General features: G+C 41.5%; 1 protein-coding gene across 1 annotated transcript in view; it reads left to right on the plus strand.

Moving 5' to 3' along the window:
* grin3bb (glutamate receptor, ionotropic, N-methyl-D-aspartate 3Bb) overlaps positions 1-14,321 on the plus strand; it is a 67,681-nt gene extending 53,360 nt beyond the window's left edge. Inside the window, exons 3-9 of the mRNA XM_085347283.1 lie at positions 3,227-4,319; positions 6,468-6,613; positions 9,984-10,099; positions 12,082-12,233; positions 12,837-13,001; positions 13,099-13,166; positions 13,511-14,321. Of these exons, the coding sequence (XP_085203409.1) occupies positions 3,227-4,319; positions 6,468-6,613; positions 9,984-10,099; positions 12,082-12,233; positions 12,837-13,001; positions 13,099-13,166; positions 13,511-14,321 (2,551 nt within the window). The remainder of the gene's footprint in view (positions 1-3,226; positions 4,320-6,467; positions 6,614-9,983; positions 10,100-12,081; positions 12,234-12,836; positions 13,002-13,098; positions 13,167-13,510) is intronic.
* The last annotated feature ends 2,416 nt before the right edge of the window (positions 14,322-16,737 follow it).

Raw genomic sequence — 16,737 nt, forward strand, 5'->3', positions numbered from 1 at the left:
TAGTCAGCCGAGACTGAAGAAGCCACTTGGATGATGATGAATCGTTTCTCCTGCTGAAAACACTACGTCCAGATGAACAACATCAACTTTTTTGGGATTTTCTTACCTGGATGATTGGGCACTTTTATGTTATTTTTTTCTTATTTAAAAGCTGAGCTTCATTAATGTTTGTTCAATCTTCTAATGGTGTCCTCCTAGATTCAAAGCCAGCAGAAGCAGCTCTGGGTTCAGTTGTCTGATCATTTCCCTTTGTCTGCTGGAGTTTTATTCTAACATTGAACGTGAGATGGAGATGCTGTTTCTCCTCTGTCAGCATCATGAAGGCAGCTGTTTGTGGGGTCAAGAAGTGAATGATTAGCTTTTATGTTAAACATCTGGACATGTTTAAAGATGTGTTTTCTGTTCAGATTAACTTTATCTGTTACTTCTTCACAGGACACAATAATATGAGATCTTCAGTCTTTCTTTAGATGTCCAAAGTTTAGATGCAGAATCTGATAAACTGGATTCCTCATATTTGACTGAGTCAGAGAAATCAGTTCTTTAAGTGAATCCTGCATTAAAACAGGTTAACATGTTAAACATATCATCAGTCTGCCTTAGTTTTCAGTTATAAACATGTGAACACAGATAATTTTACAGTTTATGACCACAAGAGTTGGTGTGCAAAAATGAAATGAATACTTTTTTAAATTATAGAACAAAAAAAGTAAAAACAGACACTGACTCTACTATGAGAATATCAGTTCCTAAAAGGTGTGAAAGCGAAAATTTGTCAAATACCAAAACCAACAGTTGCACACGAGCTGCAGGAAACTCTGAAAGCTGCATCAAATACTGTGGTGTACATGAAACAGAGCTGCAAGTTTTAGAAGGATAAAAGGTTTAGCTGCTGCACCGGGATTCCTCACAAAGGCAGATCAAACACATTCACAGTAAATTAAATTATACTCGACTGAGATAAAACCAGAGCAGACAGATTATCGGCTGCAGGAGAAGAAAAGGTAAAATGTGAAGTGAAACATTTAATGTTAGAATCATCAAACATGAGGATCTAAGAACACTTAAACTTTGTTCAGGTTGTTTAAGGTTAAAGACTTCAAGACTGCATATCTGCTCACATCTGTCACAGAGAGCTCTGTCAATGAAACTCCACATTAACTTAACCTTTTACAGCTTTCACAGAAAACTTAAATGCCCCAAAGACATGAGAATAAACACAGGACAATTTACAAATTAAAAACCATCTCTGACACAAACATCACGTTATTGTCATGGTTCTGGGTCATTTTGGCCCAGCGGTTTAAGTTTCCTGTGCTTTTTGTCATTTTCTGCATTGTGTTAAGGATTATTCTAGGTTTCCTACGTTATTCTGTTCAGTATTCCCCCTGTGTTGTTGCCTTCTGTTTCTCCACCTGGGTGTCTGCATTTATATGGTTGTGTGAGTTCTTGTGCCATCATGTTTTCCCCAGCCTGTCATGCTCCTCATGTTCTCTCTCCCTCTCCGGTCTACATCTCTGTGTATTTCCTGTTTTACTTTGATAGTCTCTGTCTGTGTCCATCATGTTGTGTTTGCTCTTCCCCTGTCTCATTATTATCACGATTCGTGTCAGCTGTGTTCCCTGTGTGCTCCTACGTTCCTTGTTAGTTTTCTGTGTATTTATGTCAGAGTCTCCCTCAGTCCCTCATGCTGTCCGTTCCCTTGTGTGCCTCTCTGTGCGTTTAATTTATATTTTCCCAGTATAGTTTTGTATCATTTTCCCTTGAGTCAGCAATAAAGCTGCATTTTGAGTTCACCCAGGTGTGTTGAGAGCAGTGTTGGTCAAGTTACTTGAAAGAAGTAATCAGTAACTAATTACTTACCCAACAAAGTAATCCCGTTACTTTACTGATTACTTGTTTTAAGTAATTAGTTACTTTTTAAAAACATGATTTACAACATGAATAGGTAATAAAGTGATAGACCTTTCATCCCAATTCTACTTTTTCTGCATAATCCATCATATAAAATGTAATCAAATGAAAAAGTCTCTTTTTAAAACTGGTTTTATTAGTTTTAATCTTTTAACTTTATGCATCAAGCCTATATTTAATTATATGAAATATTCTCTGACTGGAAGAAATTTGTTTAACATTTAAACCTATTTTCTGCACATTCCAGCACATAAAATAAAATATTTTTTTGTGTTTACACTCAGTCTTTCAAATAGATGCAAGTAAAACACAACAGAAAATAAATAAAATCAAAGACTCAGCTGTCCTGTTGCTCTATTTTCACCTGTATAGCAGGAGAGGGGCAGGCGGAGGGAGGTTTGCCCTGGTGCAGATGTGTCGCAGCGGTCAGTGGAAGGATCTGGGAGTTTCTCTGTGAATTTCCCATTCTGTGGCAGCCTACTCTCGGTGCTTGCTCGGAAGTTTAGGGGGTTTTTTTCGCTGTAAAAAGAAGTTTTCTTCCCAGGCAGTGAACAGCGGACGCTAATGTTTTTGTCACTTTTTACGGAATCGAACTCAAAGTAAGGTCAGTACTTCCACGCTTTAAATGCTGCACGGTCGTACTCTCTCCCGCACACGTCATATTATCCATTGTTGATCTGCACACAGCTGTTGCCACGAACGTCGCACTTGCGTACGTCATTGTCATGAGACACTCTTGCAAAAAAGTCACGGTTTTAGTAACGCAGTAACGCAGCGTGCTAACAGGAAAGTAAGAGTAATCTAATTACTTTTTTGCAATAGTAATCCCTTACTTTACTCATTACTTGAAAAAGTAATCGGATTACAGTAACGCGTTACTGCCCGTCTCTGGTTAAGAGTCCTGCATTTCGGGTCCAATCTCCTGCCTACCATACAGCGATTCATGAGTTACATTATCTGTAGAACCAAAAAACTTCTTCATGATCGGTGGAAACATAGCGTCTGCGATCATATTGACCAATCAGAGCTGGAAACACATCAGGGTCATCTGTGTATTAAAAATTTAGTTTTTATGGTTAAAGTTAGACGGGGTCAAGCGTTGATCCCGGTGGGAAAGTAATTTTTTATTAAGAGACCATGTTTGAAAAGTATACATCATATTTATTTATTAGCCTATTGACTGATAATTTTGTGATCCATTTTCTTCTGCTCTCAGTTAAAAACTGATAATTCAGTAGACAATGATCCAATAGCACTGCTCACAAGCCCTGCCCCCACTCACATGCAACCCGCTTTTTTTTTTCTGCTGCAGGTTTTTGTCAAACACATCTTTCTCTGGACTCACCGGTCCCGTCCGAGTCCACCAGAATTGGTCTGAGGTTATTACTCTGCAACGATTCCATATCTGGAGTCTGCGGCGGGACGCACTGGGTCAACCCACCTGGGTGACAGTAGGCAGCTGGGAGGATGGCTCGCTGCAGGTGGAGGACCAGCAAGTGTGGCAAGGACCCAAGCCTCACCACAGGATGGATGGGATGGGTGGGAGGACCAGGGGCCGGTGGAGAGCAGGGTTGCCGGTGGCAGGGAGTCGGGTCCGGGTGGTAACCCTGGTGGAACATCCCTTCGTGTTCACGCGGGACGTGGACGACGAGGGCAGCTGCCCGGCTGGTCAATTCTGCCTGGATGCTGCCGCTAACAGCTCAGAGACCCTGGAGAGATACTTCAGGGAAGTGGCAGTTGGGAACAGCAGCTCGCTGCCCAGAGACTACACCAAGTGCTGCTATGGCTATTGTATAGACCTGCTGGAGAAGCTGGCTGAGGACCTAGGCTTTGAGTTTGACCTTTACATCGTCGGAGACGGAAAGTATGGAGCTTGGAAGGGAGGGCGCTGGACCGGGCTGGTGGGAGATCTCCTGAATGGTCTGGCAGACATGGCTGTCACCTCATTTAGCATAAATTCTGCCCGTAGCCGGGTGATCGACTTCACTTCGCCCTTCTTCTCCACCAGCCTGGGCATCCTGGTGCGCAGTAAGGACACAGCAGCCCCCATCGGGGCCTTCATGTGGCCCCTGCACTGGTCCATGTGGGTGGGCATCTTCCTGGCGCTGCACATCACTGCACTTTTCCTCACGCTCTACGAGTGGAAGAGTCCTTATGGGATGACACCTCATGGGCGCAACCGGGTGAGGGTATTCTCTTACTCATCGGCTCTCAACCTGTGCTACGCCATCCTGTTCGGGCGCACCGTCTCCTCTAAGACCCCAAAGTGCTGGACAGGCCGCTTCCTGATGAACTTGTGGGCCATCTTCTGTCTGCTGGTGCTGTCCAGCTACACCGCCAACCTTGCTGCTGTCATGGTGGGAGAGAAGACCTTTGAGGAGTTCTCAGGGATCCATGATGCCAAGGTGAGACCGTAAGGTTAGATTATTTTGTCATGGTTCTGCTGTCAGTGTCAGGATCTTCAGCTGGTCTCCAATCACACGTAGAGCAAGGAGAGTGCAAACAGGACATCCTGAGGGACTAAAACATTTCTGAAGCATCCCTTTGGTTCAGCATATAGGGCTCATACTGGAGATTAGCATCCTGCATCATTATAATAATGTTGGTCAAGGACCAGTTAAATTTTCAGCCAAGTTGGGCAAGAACAACTTGAACCTTCAGTTATCATTAGCCAGGAAGTTAGCAAATGCTCTTAAAAACTATCACTAGCAAAATTTGGCTAACATGAAACCTAACTTGACAATATATTTATTATATTGTATGAATTAATTAAGTGAAGATAAACCTTTATTAGTCCCACACATAGGAATTTTTTTTAAACTAAAAATAAAACTAAAATTAAAAAAACACTTGAAACACTTACCATTTATTGAAGAAATTTTTACAGTTTTATATAAACAAAGGGGTTTTTGACTTTTACCTCCAAATTATGACATCACATTGTAATTGGTCAGTTGCAATGGTGATCCTGGAACAACAATAATATGAAGATGCAGGAAAAACACTAACAGGGGATATAAGCTACACCGCATAAGATCTCACACAGAGGCCCAGGTCTTACTTGGAGCCTGGTGTTCACACAGCAGGCGACTAAACTCGACCATTTCTCACCTCTAACCATGCCCGGTCTGACACCATCAGTTTCACACTCACACACACAAAATTTGCGGTCACACGGTGAGTTTGAGATACTTGAACTCCTCCACTTGTGGCAGGAACTCATCCCCGACCCGGAGTGGGCACTCCACCCTTTTCCGGCTGAGAACCATGGCCTCAGATTTGGAGGTGCTGATCCTCATTCCCGCTGCTCGGGGTCTTGTTCGCGAGTGATGGGAGAAGGCAGCCGGAGATCGACAGACGGATTGGGGCTGCAGCTGTAGTAATGCGGACGCTGCACCGGTCCGTCGTGGTGAAGAGGGAGCTGAGTGTAAAAGCGAAGCTCTCAATTTACCGGTCGATCTACGTCCCTACCCTCACCTATGGCCACGAGCTGTGGGTAGTGACCGAAAGAATGAGATCGCGGATACAAGCGGCAGAAATGAGCTTCCTCCGAAGGGTGGCTGGCCTCTCCCTTAGAGATAGGGTGAGAAGTTCGGCCATCCGGGAGGGGCTCAGAGTAGAGCAGCTGCTGCTCCACATCGAAAGGAGCCAGCTGAGGTGGTTCGGGCATCTGACAAGGATGCCCCCTGGGCGCCTCCTGGGTGAGGTGTTCCAGGCATGTCCCACCGGGAGGAGGCCCCGGGGCAGACCCAGGACACGCTGGAGAGATTATATCTCTCGGCTGGCCTGGGAACGCCTTGGTATTCCCCCGGATAAGTTGGAGGAGGTGGCTGGGGAGAGGGAGGTCTGGGCCTCTTTGCTTAGGCTGCTGCCCCCGCGACCCGGCCCCGGACAAAGCGGATGAAGATGGATGGATGGATGGACGGTGAGTTTGAAGTGAGACGACCACGAGTGTTTTTCCTGTGAAACATTTTTCAGTCTCATGATAAAGGCAATGTGGTGCTGCTGGTTCAGGCGAGGTCAGATCTGTGTTTGTGAACTCTCTGCAGACTCTTTTCACTCTGTGCTCTCCATCCTGAAACAATTACAGATTAAATTTGCTCTGTGGATCACCTGCCTTGTCATAATTACACTTTTAATTCAGCGGCTGATTGAAGCATGAAGCACGCCTCTCAGTGTTTGCACAGCCGGCACTGCTGGGAGCTCAGGGAGCTTTAATTGGACGTCCATCTGTGTGTGATTAGCTTTTTATTTTATATGTGAAGCCCTGCAGCTTTCTGGGTGCCGCCTATCCTCATAGTGTATCAAGAGGCTGTGAAGGAAATTTCTGGATGTAATCTATAAAATAAAGCATGACTAAGAAGAAACATGAAACTGAATGTGAGCGTGAGTGGCCAGAGTGGCCCTTTACTGTGCAGCTTTGTGGGGTGTTTCAGGTCAAATGTGTTCACAGATGTTTCATGTGTTTCAGCTGAATATGCAGCATCCGCTGTTTCCTCTGTTTGTGTGTCCTTCATTCTTGTCCTCTTCCTCCTCTTTGTTGGTGTGTGCAGCTGCATCATCCGTCACAGGGTTTTCGTTTTGGGACAGTGAGGGAAAGCAGTGCGGAGGATTACATGAAGAAGAGTTTTCCAGAAATGCACGAATACATGAGACGCTTCAACGAGCCGACCACACCTGAAGGAGTTGCCACCCTCAAGTAAGAGAGCAACATTCAGCCGCAGGTTATGCTCTGATTCTCTTGGTTCTAACAGAGAAACCAGACTCAGTTCAGTTTTTCTAATTTTATTTATGGCCAAACACAAACAACTCCATTTTTAATTGGAAGAAATCTCTGAATCAAGGAATCATTCAACAGGAATCAAGAAGGGGTTGAGAGGAGATGGAAGAGAGCAAGGGGAGACAGAAAGCGTAGAGGTGTAATGCAGAGAGTTGTATGAACTGAGAGTGATGAAAGTGAGTGAAGAAGAAACAGACATATCCTGGTCAAAAATGACTCCAAGGTTCCTCAGAGTGTTACTGGAGGCCAGAGTAAGCATCTGGTTAGATACCATATTTCTAAGATTTTCAGGGCTGAGTACAATAGCCTCAGTTTTATCTGAATTAAGAAGCAGAAAATTAAAGGTCACCCGGGTCTTTATGTCTTTCAGACATTTCTGCAGTTTAACCAATTGGTGTGTGCTATCTGGCTGCATGGATAGATAAAGTTGTGTGTCATCTGCATAGCAGTGAAAATGTATGCTATGCCTTCTGATGATGCTGCCTAAGGGAAGCATGTATAATGTAAACAGAATTGGTCCTAGCACTGAACTCTGTGGAACTCCATAATTAACCTTAGTATGTGAAGAGGACTCTCTATTTACATGAACAAATGGCTATCTGTTCATATCAATCTATTCGATAGATATGATCCAAACCACTGCAGCAATTCATCAAGTAACCAGTTTCAAATTTCCCACGTGTGGGACTAATAAAGGTTATCTTATCTTATCTTAAGTAATTGAAATAATTGGATTAAAAAAATTCTGGACATGAATTCATTGCTTTGATGCTTCGTTTAATGCATGGCTCTGTAGCTCACCAATGTGTTAAAAAATGTAAACGCAAGTGTTTCACCCACATTTGTGACTGAAAAACAGAATTGAAATACAAATGTATTTAGAAGCAGCATATGAATATAAAGCCTGGCCCATGCAGCCCCCAGTTTTAAGCAGAAACACTGATAACACAACAGCAGCAGTGACTCTGGTACAGTTTGTTTCCATCCACTGCTGTTTGTTTTACACAGAGAAAAATCTGGAGTAAGTCTCCAGAAGTTGTATTAAAATATGCAGATGAACTGGTTAAATTATACAGCTTAATGAAGGCTGATGGCACCATCCCTATTTTACATGGAAGCTGCAGCAGGAAATGCATCCAGTCCGGAGCTGAAGTGTGTGGGGGGTATGGGGTGTACTAGACCTTATGAATATCAAGGCTTTTGTTTTCAGATTAAGAGTGAAATAATATGAAATAATGTGTTAAAAAAACTTAATTAATATTTAAAAATATGAAAATAAAAACTTTTTTCACAATCTAATTAAAATGTATATGGGCCAGTACAACTCTTAGCCAATAATCTGAGGGACACTGAATTATTAATATCAATTAATGTATATACCATCATAACATCTGTTTTCAGCAGCACAAAACCTTGCCTCCTATAAATGTCAGAAAACCTTCCAAGAACACAAAGTAAAGGTATTTTTTAGTTTAGATTGCATATATATCTTATTTTAAAATGGAAACCATTGAGCAGCTCAATTCTGACAGATTCTGAAAGACAGACATCGTCTCTTTTTATGGAACATCCTCTGATGATTTATAAACGAACAGGATTTTCTTGTGTTTTTATTTAGGCTCAAATCAGTTTGATGTTTGAAGGCTCACAGTGACGTGAACTAATAACTCTCCCCAAATGCGTTACACCAAAAGTAAGAAGCCTTTTTTGTAAAATGTAATGGGTAGAAAGTACAGATATTTGTTTAAAATTTTAGGGAGTAAAAGTAAAAAGAAGTAAGAAAAAAAACTACTTGAGTAAAGTACAGACACCTAAAACTTCTACTGACGTTTAGTAACAAAGTATTTGTACTTCGTCACTTACCACCTCTCAGCTGCAGCACTAATTCAACCCCTGCAGCACAGTATCTGTAATACCTACAGCATGCTCTAATCCAGTGGTTCCCAAACTTTTTTTGCTAGCCCCCCCCCCTTGTTTTACAAGAAAATCTCCCACACCCCCACCACAAACACATCCTCCAACCACACACACCCATAACGACAAAGGTATGTGCCTTTTTTCACGTGACACTGTGCGCCACATTATTGTTTACATGAGATGAATTTCTACAATGGCGGATAAAGACAAAATACTGTTACTGTTAATCTGACTATCTGCAGTTTTTACACGCTTACAAATACACACGCAGTTACTGTTCCTCCATTTAGAAAGCCTGAGGCGTCATGGTGTAATTATTTTATGTGTAGTTGTTTTTTTCCTGTGTAATAATATTCAACATTGCTATCAATACATTTTTCAAAAAATGCCTCTCTGTGCAAAATGGGTTCAACTGTGGGATACTGTGATTTGGACAGGGAGGGGAAATTGTGGCAGAATCAGCCTGATGTTTTTTGTATCCCACTGTAACTTTACTGTATAAAGAGCTAACATCTCCAAAACGTCAGGAGTAGTTAGTCATTATAAGAAGTGTTTGTGAACTAAAAATCACGAATATGGGATACTTTTTGTCCGTGATTTGGGCAACCCAGCGCGAGCTCCCGACGCAGGAGAAACAAATTCTGTCGGGGAGACCTACTTTGGCACTTATGCAGGTGAAGCCAAAGGCAAGATGTGCTTCATCATATTTTCTAGTATTTGGCTTGGAAGGAAGTTGGTTTGGAAACATATTTGGCTAAGTTTCATCTTCTGCTTTGCATTTGTGTGGGAGCCCCGTCAAAAACCTGTCCAAAATGCTAAGTGTCCAAGCATTCTTCTTCTTTCTTTTTTTTCTCATACCGCGCCCCTCCTGCAATGGCGCCCCCCACTTTGGGAACCTCTGCTCTAATGTTCTAATAGGATATTATGGTCAACAGTATCGAACGCTGCACTGAGGTCTAGCAGGACAAGCACAGAGATGAGTCACTGTCAGAGGCCATAAGAAGATCATTTGTAACCTTCACTAAAGCTGTTTCTGTGCTGTGATGGTCTCTGAAACCTGACTGAAACTCTTTAACCAAGCCATTCCTCTGCAGATGATCTTTAAGCTGTTTGACAACTACTGAAAGGAAGGTTAAAGATCGGCTTATAAGTAGCTAAGAACGCTGGGTCAAGATACGATTTAATTACTGATACTGTGGTATGTAGGTGATTGATGAAGATAGGCCGATCATAATTAAAACTGAACATCCCAGCACAGTAGAGGCTCGGACTGGAAACACGTCAGAAGAAAACAGGAAGACATGACGTGCATCATTGTCTGTGTGTGTGGTTTTGGAGTTTTCCGTAGTAACAGTGTGGCTCTGTGTTGAAGGACAGATCCTCCTCAGCTCGATGCCTTCATCATGGACAAAGCTCTGTTGGATTACGAAGTCTCCATCGATGCCGACTGCAAACTGGCGACAGTCGGGAAACCGTTTGCCATCGAAGGTAAGCAAGCAATACTGCTGGTGTTCCGTCTGTGTTTCGGTCAGGTCAAAGTGTACATTTGCTGTTTCTGTTTAGGTGACTTCCTGTCAGTGTTTTCTTTTAATTGGACTAATCAGAGGAGAGGAGCAAAGTTGTGTGATAGTTTAGCGATTTAAAGATCAGCTGGTGAATCAGTCAAACAACCTTGACATACTGAGGGGTGTAAACATCATAGTTCAGAAGTTCAGAAAACAAGCCAGCACTATGAAACTCGTCAGGTGACCTGAAGCTTCAGATAACAAGAAACAGAAAAACTGATCTGAGTCTGAAGCCAAATTGTCGAGTCATTGTAGAGAAAGATGAATGCTTCACTGTTGGTGCTCTGATACAGCATCACTATTATCAAAATGGCGACTAACAGAAAAAAGGTGACATGAAATCGTTCCATCCATGGAGTGAAGCTGAAGTTTACGTGATCCCTCAACACACACAATAAAAACAGTTTTAATAAATAATGGAAATAAAGAGTCCACAGCTGTTAGTTTCATCTGTTTCTCACTTTCATAGTTTCAGGTTTACATTTACTGAGGGTCTGCACCAGTCCTGCGTCACTGTTCTTTTTTTTTTTTAGCTGTTTGGACAAACTGAATCTGCAGATTTGACAAAAGGCACGGAAGATGGGTGGGTGTACGTGAGGGACCAAGCAGCCAAGGCATAGAGGACACAGGAAAAAATATATTCAAAATTGGTTTTCTTTATTTTAACCCTCAAAAAAACGTTTAAAAAAATTCAAAAATATAATTAGAGGGCCCATAAAAGAGGTCAACTAAATATAACTCTATAAAATGTAATTTCCAGAACCTTAACAAAGTGGACACAACTTAACTCACAAACTGACCTCATTACAAGACACAAGAGGGTAGCTTTTATAGTGGTTTAGCCAAACCATTTACACACAATAGGAAGGAAACAAAAACAAACACTAATACTAACTAAGCACAGAATAACATAAGTAAACCTAAAACATCCCTGTTTCTGTTAAGAACATTGTTGGTCCTGCTGAGCAGGCATTTTGTTTTCAAAGTCTTTAGCCACGCCTTTTGCCCAGACAGGAAACAGCTACTGCCCCACACCAGGTAACTCAAAGAAAGAAAAACATAATTAATATAACAGAAAACATTTTTAGAAAAACCACACAATGCTATTATGTGCATGCTTTGTAATATCAGTGTTATGTTTAGGTAAAATGATTAATGAATCATATTAGTGAAGTGGCTGCAAACCAAATAAATAAAGTGAACGAATGGAATTGTTTTACCCATATGTGGCTGATGCCATCACAGTGTAGGACCAGATTTAGATGGAGAAGAAGACCAATGTAGAGGCAGGCCTACAAACCAAAGCTGACAGGAAATTATGTAGATCAGCACAGTGACTCGTCTCTATGAGGTCAAACATTGGGTTGAAACGTGAATAAAGTTTACATTTGAATATGAGCAGTAAAAGTTTCCCGCTCTGACCTTCAGATGAACCATAATTAAGATTTTCTTTTAGTTTAATTAGACTTCGCGTCATCCTCCAGAATAATTACTGCTTAGACCTCTTAATTAACAGGTCCGTGGTTTTCTCTCCTGATTTATTCGACTTCCTGTTCTTGGCTCAGACATCCGTCTGCTCACTCCACACAAACAGACATGAACAATGCCTGATGTTGCTGTTTGTATTGTTCACCTTTCTGATGTTTTTTCTTCCTCTCAGAGCCTCTGAGGTTCAGCTTTCTGTAATATGAGCCTGATCGCCTGTTATTGATTGTTGTTGACAGTTTCTTTGTTTGTTGTTTGTGTGTCGTGTTTTTGTTTTGTTTTTTCTTTTATGCTCAATAACATCTGTCTGCTCAAATGTCTGATTTCTCTCTGCAGTTCCTGGACAGATAGAGAAACAAATTATGTACTGCCGTTTATGCCGTTTGTTGTTTTTATTGTTTACTGTTTATTTGTTTCCAGGTTACGGTATCGGCCTCCCTCAGAATTCTCCTCTGACATCCAATGTCTCCGAGTTCATCAGCAGGTACAAATCCGATGGTTACATGGACCTGCTGCACGACAAGTGGTACAAAGTGGTTCCGTGTGGGAACCGTGTGTTCGCCGTTACTGAGGTCAGTGTGACAGCAGCACACCTGTGTGGCCGTGGCCACCTGTTCCTTTCATGAAATGTATTTTATTTCAACCTTCTCAAAGCCAACAGAACAACACGAGGAGGCGTCTGGACACTTCAGATCTGGACTGGATATTTTTTCTGACTGTGCTCAGGTGGGCAGATGCTGTCCCCTGCTGGTCACTCTGAGACACAGCTATCAAACCTCATAAAGGCAGATTAAAAAACATAACACAAACTGCAGTCGGCAACAGGAAACCAGTTAGCAACACAGCAAGAAACCAGCTGCTGACACACTGCAGGCACAGAGGACAGGGCAAATACATCTTCCTGCTCTTAAAACAAGCTGCCTGCTGACCTTAGATCAGTTACATCTGTGCGTCCATTTAAAAACAGACTCAAAATCTCTTTGTTTGCACAGGCCTGCACTCATCAGGTGTTTTTTTGTTTTGGTTTATTTTAGTTTTATATTTTGCTCTTTTCAATGCCTTTACAATTTTAAACATGCACAGGTTCTTATGTTTTTATCTTCTGCGTTAAGCATGTTCCATTTGGAACTAATGAAATGTGGTAAATAAGTAATCGCCACTCCCTTCTCTCTCAGACTCTTCAGATGGGCATCAGCCACTTTTCCGGACTCTTCGTGTTGCTGTGCGTCGGCGTGAGCGGCGCTTTGCTGACTCTGGCAGGCGAACATGGTTTTTACCGACTCGTTCTGCCACACATCCGCCGCCGTCAGAACCTAAAGTACTGGCTGCACACCTCACAGGTAAGTCAGAGAAGGATGATCTCAGCTGAGTGCTTTTATATAATTCATTCATGTTTGTGAAAAACTAAATGAGAAAACTAAACGCTCTGTGTGACAGAAAATCCACCGAGCTCTGAACATGACGTACGAGGACGTGAAGAGGCAGCAAGCTGAGAAAGAGAAGAGGTCAGTCTCACCATCTGAGCTCAGAGTGTTTAGGTTAACTTTGATGGGAGTTGCAAGATGTCAACAGAGAACAGAACAACCTTAGGCTTCAATCTCCAGTTATTCTTTCAGTTATGAAGCTGATTTTATAATCCATGAATGAGAAATACGATAAATATAAACTTTCATGAGCAAAAACACTGTTGAAAAAGTCTTGGTTTTAAATTAGAAACACATGACCTTATAATGTTTTTTTCAGTTCTTCAAGCTAAACGTCTCCTTTGGAGTTTAGAGATTTCTTATCCACATATTTCTCACTGACTTATGTGCATTATTCTGAGCCTAAGGTCTTTGTCTGTGTTCAGCTGTAACCTGCACAAGTCTCAGCCCCCTCCGGCCCCTCCCGCTCCGGGAGCTTCAGCCAAATGGAACAACGAGACGAGCAAGGACGCCGATGCCGCAGCTACCGCCGCTGCTGCCAAAGATGCCAGAGACTTCAAAAGAGTCCACTTCAACCTGGAGACGCTGAACACCCGCCGTCTGCTTGCTCGTCTTGCAGTCTCTGAAACCAAGGGAGGCAGCGCCATGGCTGAGAGGGAGGGTCCAGCCAAGCCGAAGGCGGAGCCAAACAGCAGGCTGTGTGAGAATGGAGGACCGGCGGCTTCTTTCACCAACCGACTGCTCACGCTCCCCTCCTCATCCTCCTCTGCAAGACACAATGCTTCAGCTCCAGCCCCCACAGCCGCGGCGCTTTCTCCGCCTGCTACTTCCACCCCTGCCCCCGTTACCATAGCCCCGCCTGCCTCAGATGCCCCACCCCGTGTTGCTGTGGCTCCGCCCCGGCCTGGCGAGCTGGAGGAGCTGGAGGAGCTGGAGGAGGAGATCGAACAGATGAGGGAGAAGTTACGGACAGCTCTGGCAAGGAGAGCTGAGATTCAGACGACTCTAACCAAACCCACTGTCACAGTGACAAGCGCCCCATCATCCGTTACCACGACAACCATTATGGCGACCCCAACAACGACAGGAGCCACGCCCATTCCCATACCCACCATTACCCCAGTAACAACCCTTCCTTCCAACATGAAATGCGTAACGACCATGACCGACCCGCCTCACAAAGTCCTATCTAAAGTCCGGCCCCTCCATAGCAGCCTGGCCAGTCAGAGGAGGTGATGTTCTCTGGAAAGGTCACGACACGGCGGCCATTCTAATCAGCAGTGAGGAAAAAAAATGTTCCTTTTATTTTGTTTAACTTTCTCAAGTTCTCAAAGAAGTTGATTGGACAGAAAACATCAAAGAGCCCTGAAGCTAATCAGATGATTGGTTACCTAATCAATATTTTTAGGCTGGATGAAATTATTGAACCCTTTAGAGTACAAACACTTTATATTTCCAGCTAAAATTAGAAATCCTGTGAAAACATTAAAGAAAAAATGAAATTGTTTCAATTACTTTATAAAATAAAAAATTACTGTTGAGAAAATATGCTAATTTAAATCCATAAATCTTAAAATGAAAGTCTGAAGATCAGGTAACATGCCCCAAACCCGAACCTTTATTATTTTACACATTTCAAAGTTTGAATAATCACTCAAAGACCAGTTATTTTATACACAAAATTTATTATTTTGTAATATTACTAATATTAGTAATTAGTATTGAATCAGTATTACTGTGAGTACAGTTTGTTTTTCAGGGTTTTTTACTCCTAAACGTCAAAGACAATCTATTTAAAATATTTTAATATGATATATTTATCACTTTAAAAGTGATGTTTTTTTGTCAATTAAGTGCTCAATAAAAAAAATATCTTTTAATGTTTTTCAGTCACAAGTACAGCTTGTGAAGTCTAAAGTCTGTCAGATAAATTATGTAAACTGAGGAAGAGAAGAAGACCAGGACGTGAGCCTGAGGTACACCGAATTTAATGAGTTCTTAGTTTGAGCCAAATACAGAATAATGTAGCAGTTGTATTATAAAAGTGCATATTCCTAAAGAATCCAGAGACTTATTTTTGCATATTTTTACATATTTAGTAACAAAACAAATAAGTTTGTATATAATTAAAATAGCTGCAGTGAATCTAAAGATTTTATTCTTTATTTTTATATAAAATCAGAGTCTGATGTTCAGTTTCCACCTCTGACTGGTTAAAACGGCCGCCGTGACAGAGACTGAAGAGCATTTCTGGAACTTTCTAAAACTCTGGCGGTGCACAAAAAGCATGTCCACTCTTTAAAAAGAAATTACAAGAAGTACACATACCACCAGACACAACATGAACAATAAAGCTGTTTCCTGTTGGGAACAGAAACGGTGGTGTTCCAGCAATAACATCGTTAGTTCTTCACATAGACGTAACTCCTCTTCATGTAACATGAACATGGTTAGTGTAAGCAGTATGCCGAAGGTTTTTATTAGAGTCACTTCACTACAGACATGAAACCTTAAATGTTCCCACAGAGCCTGAACCCATCCCCGAATGTGACTTTAACCCCACCAATAACCACACACCAAGAAGTTAAACTGTAGAAATGTCTTAAAGACATAAACACCTGGATGACCTCTATTTTTCTGCTTCTAAACTTCTAAAAACTGAGGTTATTGTACTTGGCCCTGAAAATCTTAGAAATATGGTATCTAATCAGATACCTACTCTGGATGGCATTACCTTGGCCTCCAGTAACACTGTGAGTAATCGCGGAGTCATTTTTGACCAGGATATGTCCTTCAGCATCTACATTAAACAAATATTTATCTTTCTTCAAACATGTTTCTTAGAAACACTGAACTGCATCACTTTCCAAACTAAAGATGAAGAAATGTTCAGATTCTCCAGAAAACATGAAAACTTTTGTTAAACCTTCAAATGGTCTGAAAAGTTGAGGATGTTTTCACTCTGTTTGGTACATTTACAGGTTTCTCATAAAAAAGAAAGAAAAAAAATTGATTTGTATTTTATTCATTCATTCAGTTTGTTTTTCATCAGTTAAACTTAAATCTGAGAGATGAGCCTGAGTTTTGACTTTCAGATATTTTACTGAGTTAAATCCATTATTCATCCTGTTATTCTTCCTAAGTGTTTTTATGATAATTAATAAAATCGACTTTCTAATGAAGTCTGTGACGTTGTATTTTACTGGTTGATCTGATTTAACCGAGGAATCGGCTGGAGTTATTAAAAGCTTAAACCTCAGTGTCAGTCTAAAATTTGTTAAACCCTCTGTTTTATTCACAGCTAACAAGCTAGGTGTAGAATGATCGATCAGTGATTTGTTATAACCAGTGTTGGTCAAGTTACTTGAAAAAAGTAATCAGTAACTAATTACTGATTACTTCCCCCAAAAAGTAATCCCGTTACTTTACTGCTTACTTATTTTCAAAGGTAATTAATTACTTAGTTACTTAGTTACTTTTTAAAAACACGATTTACAACCTGAATAGGTAATAAAGTGATAGATCTTTCAGCCCAATTCTACTTTTTCTGCATAATCCATCACACAAAATGTAATCAAATGGAAAAGTCTCTTTTTTTTTTTACTTGTTTTATCAATTTTAATCTTTTAACTTTATGCATCAAGCAAAAATG

The sequence above is a fragment of the Diplotaxodon limnothrissa genome, linkage group LG23 (assembly GCF_057381915.1).
Source record: "Diplotaxodon limnothrissa isolate DT_005_m linkage group LG23, D_limnothrissa_male_GT1.1, whole genome shotgun sequence".
In the NCBI taxonomy this organism is placed as follows: domain Eukaryota; kingdom Metazoa; phylum Chordata; class Actinopteri; order Cichliformes; family Cichlidae; genus Diplotaxodon; species Diplotaxodon limnothrissa.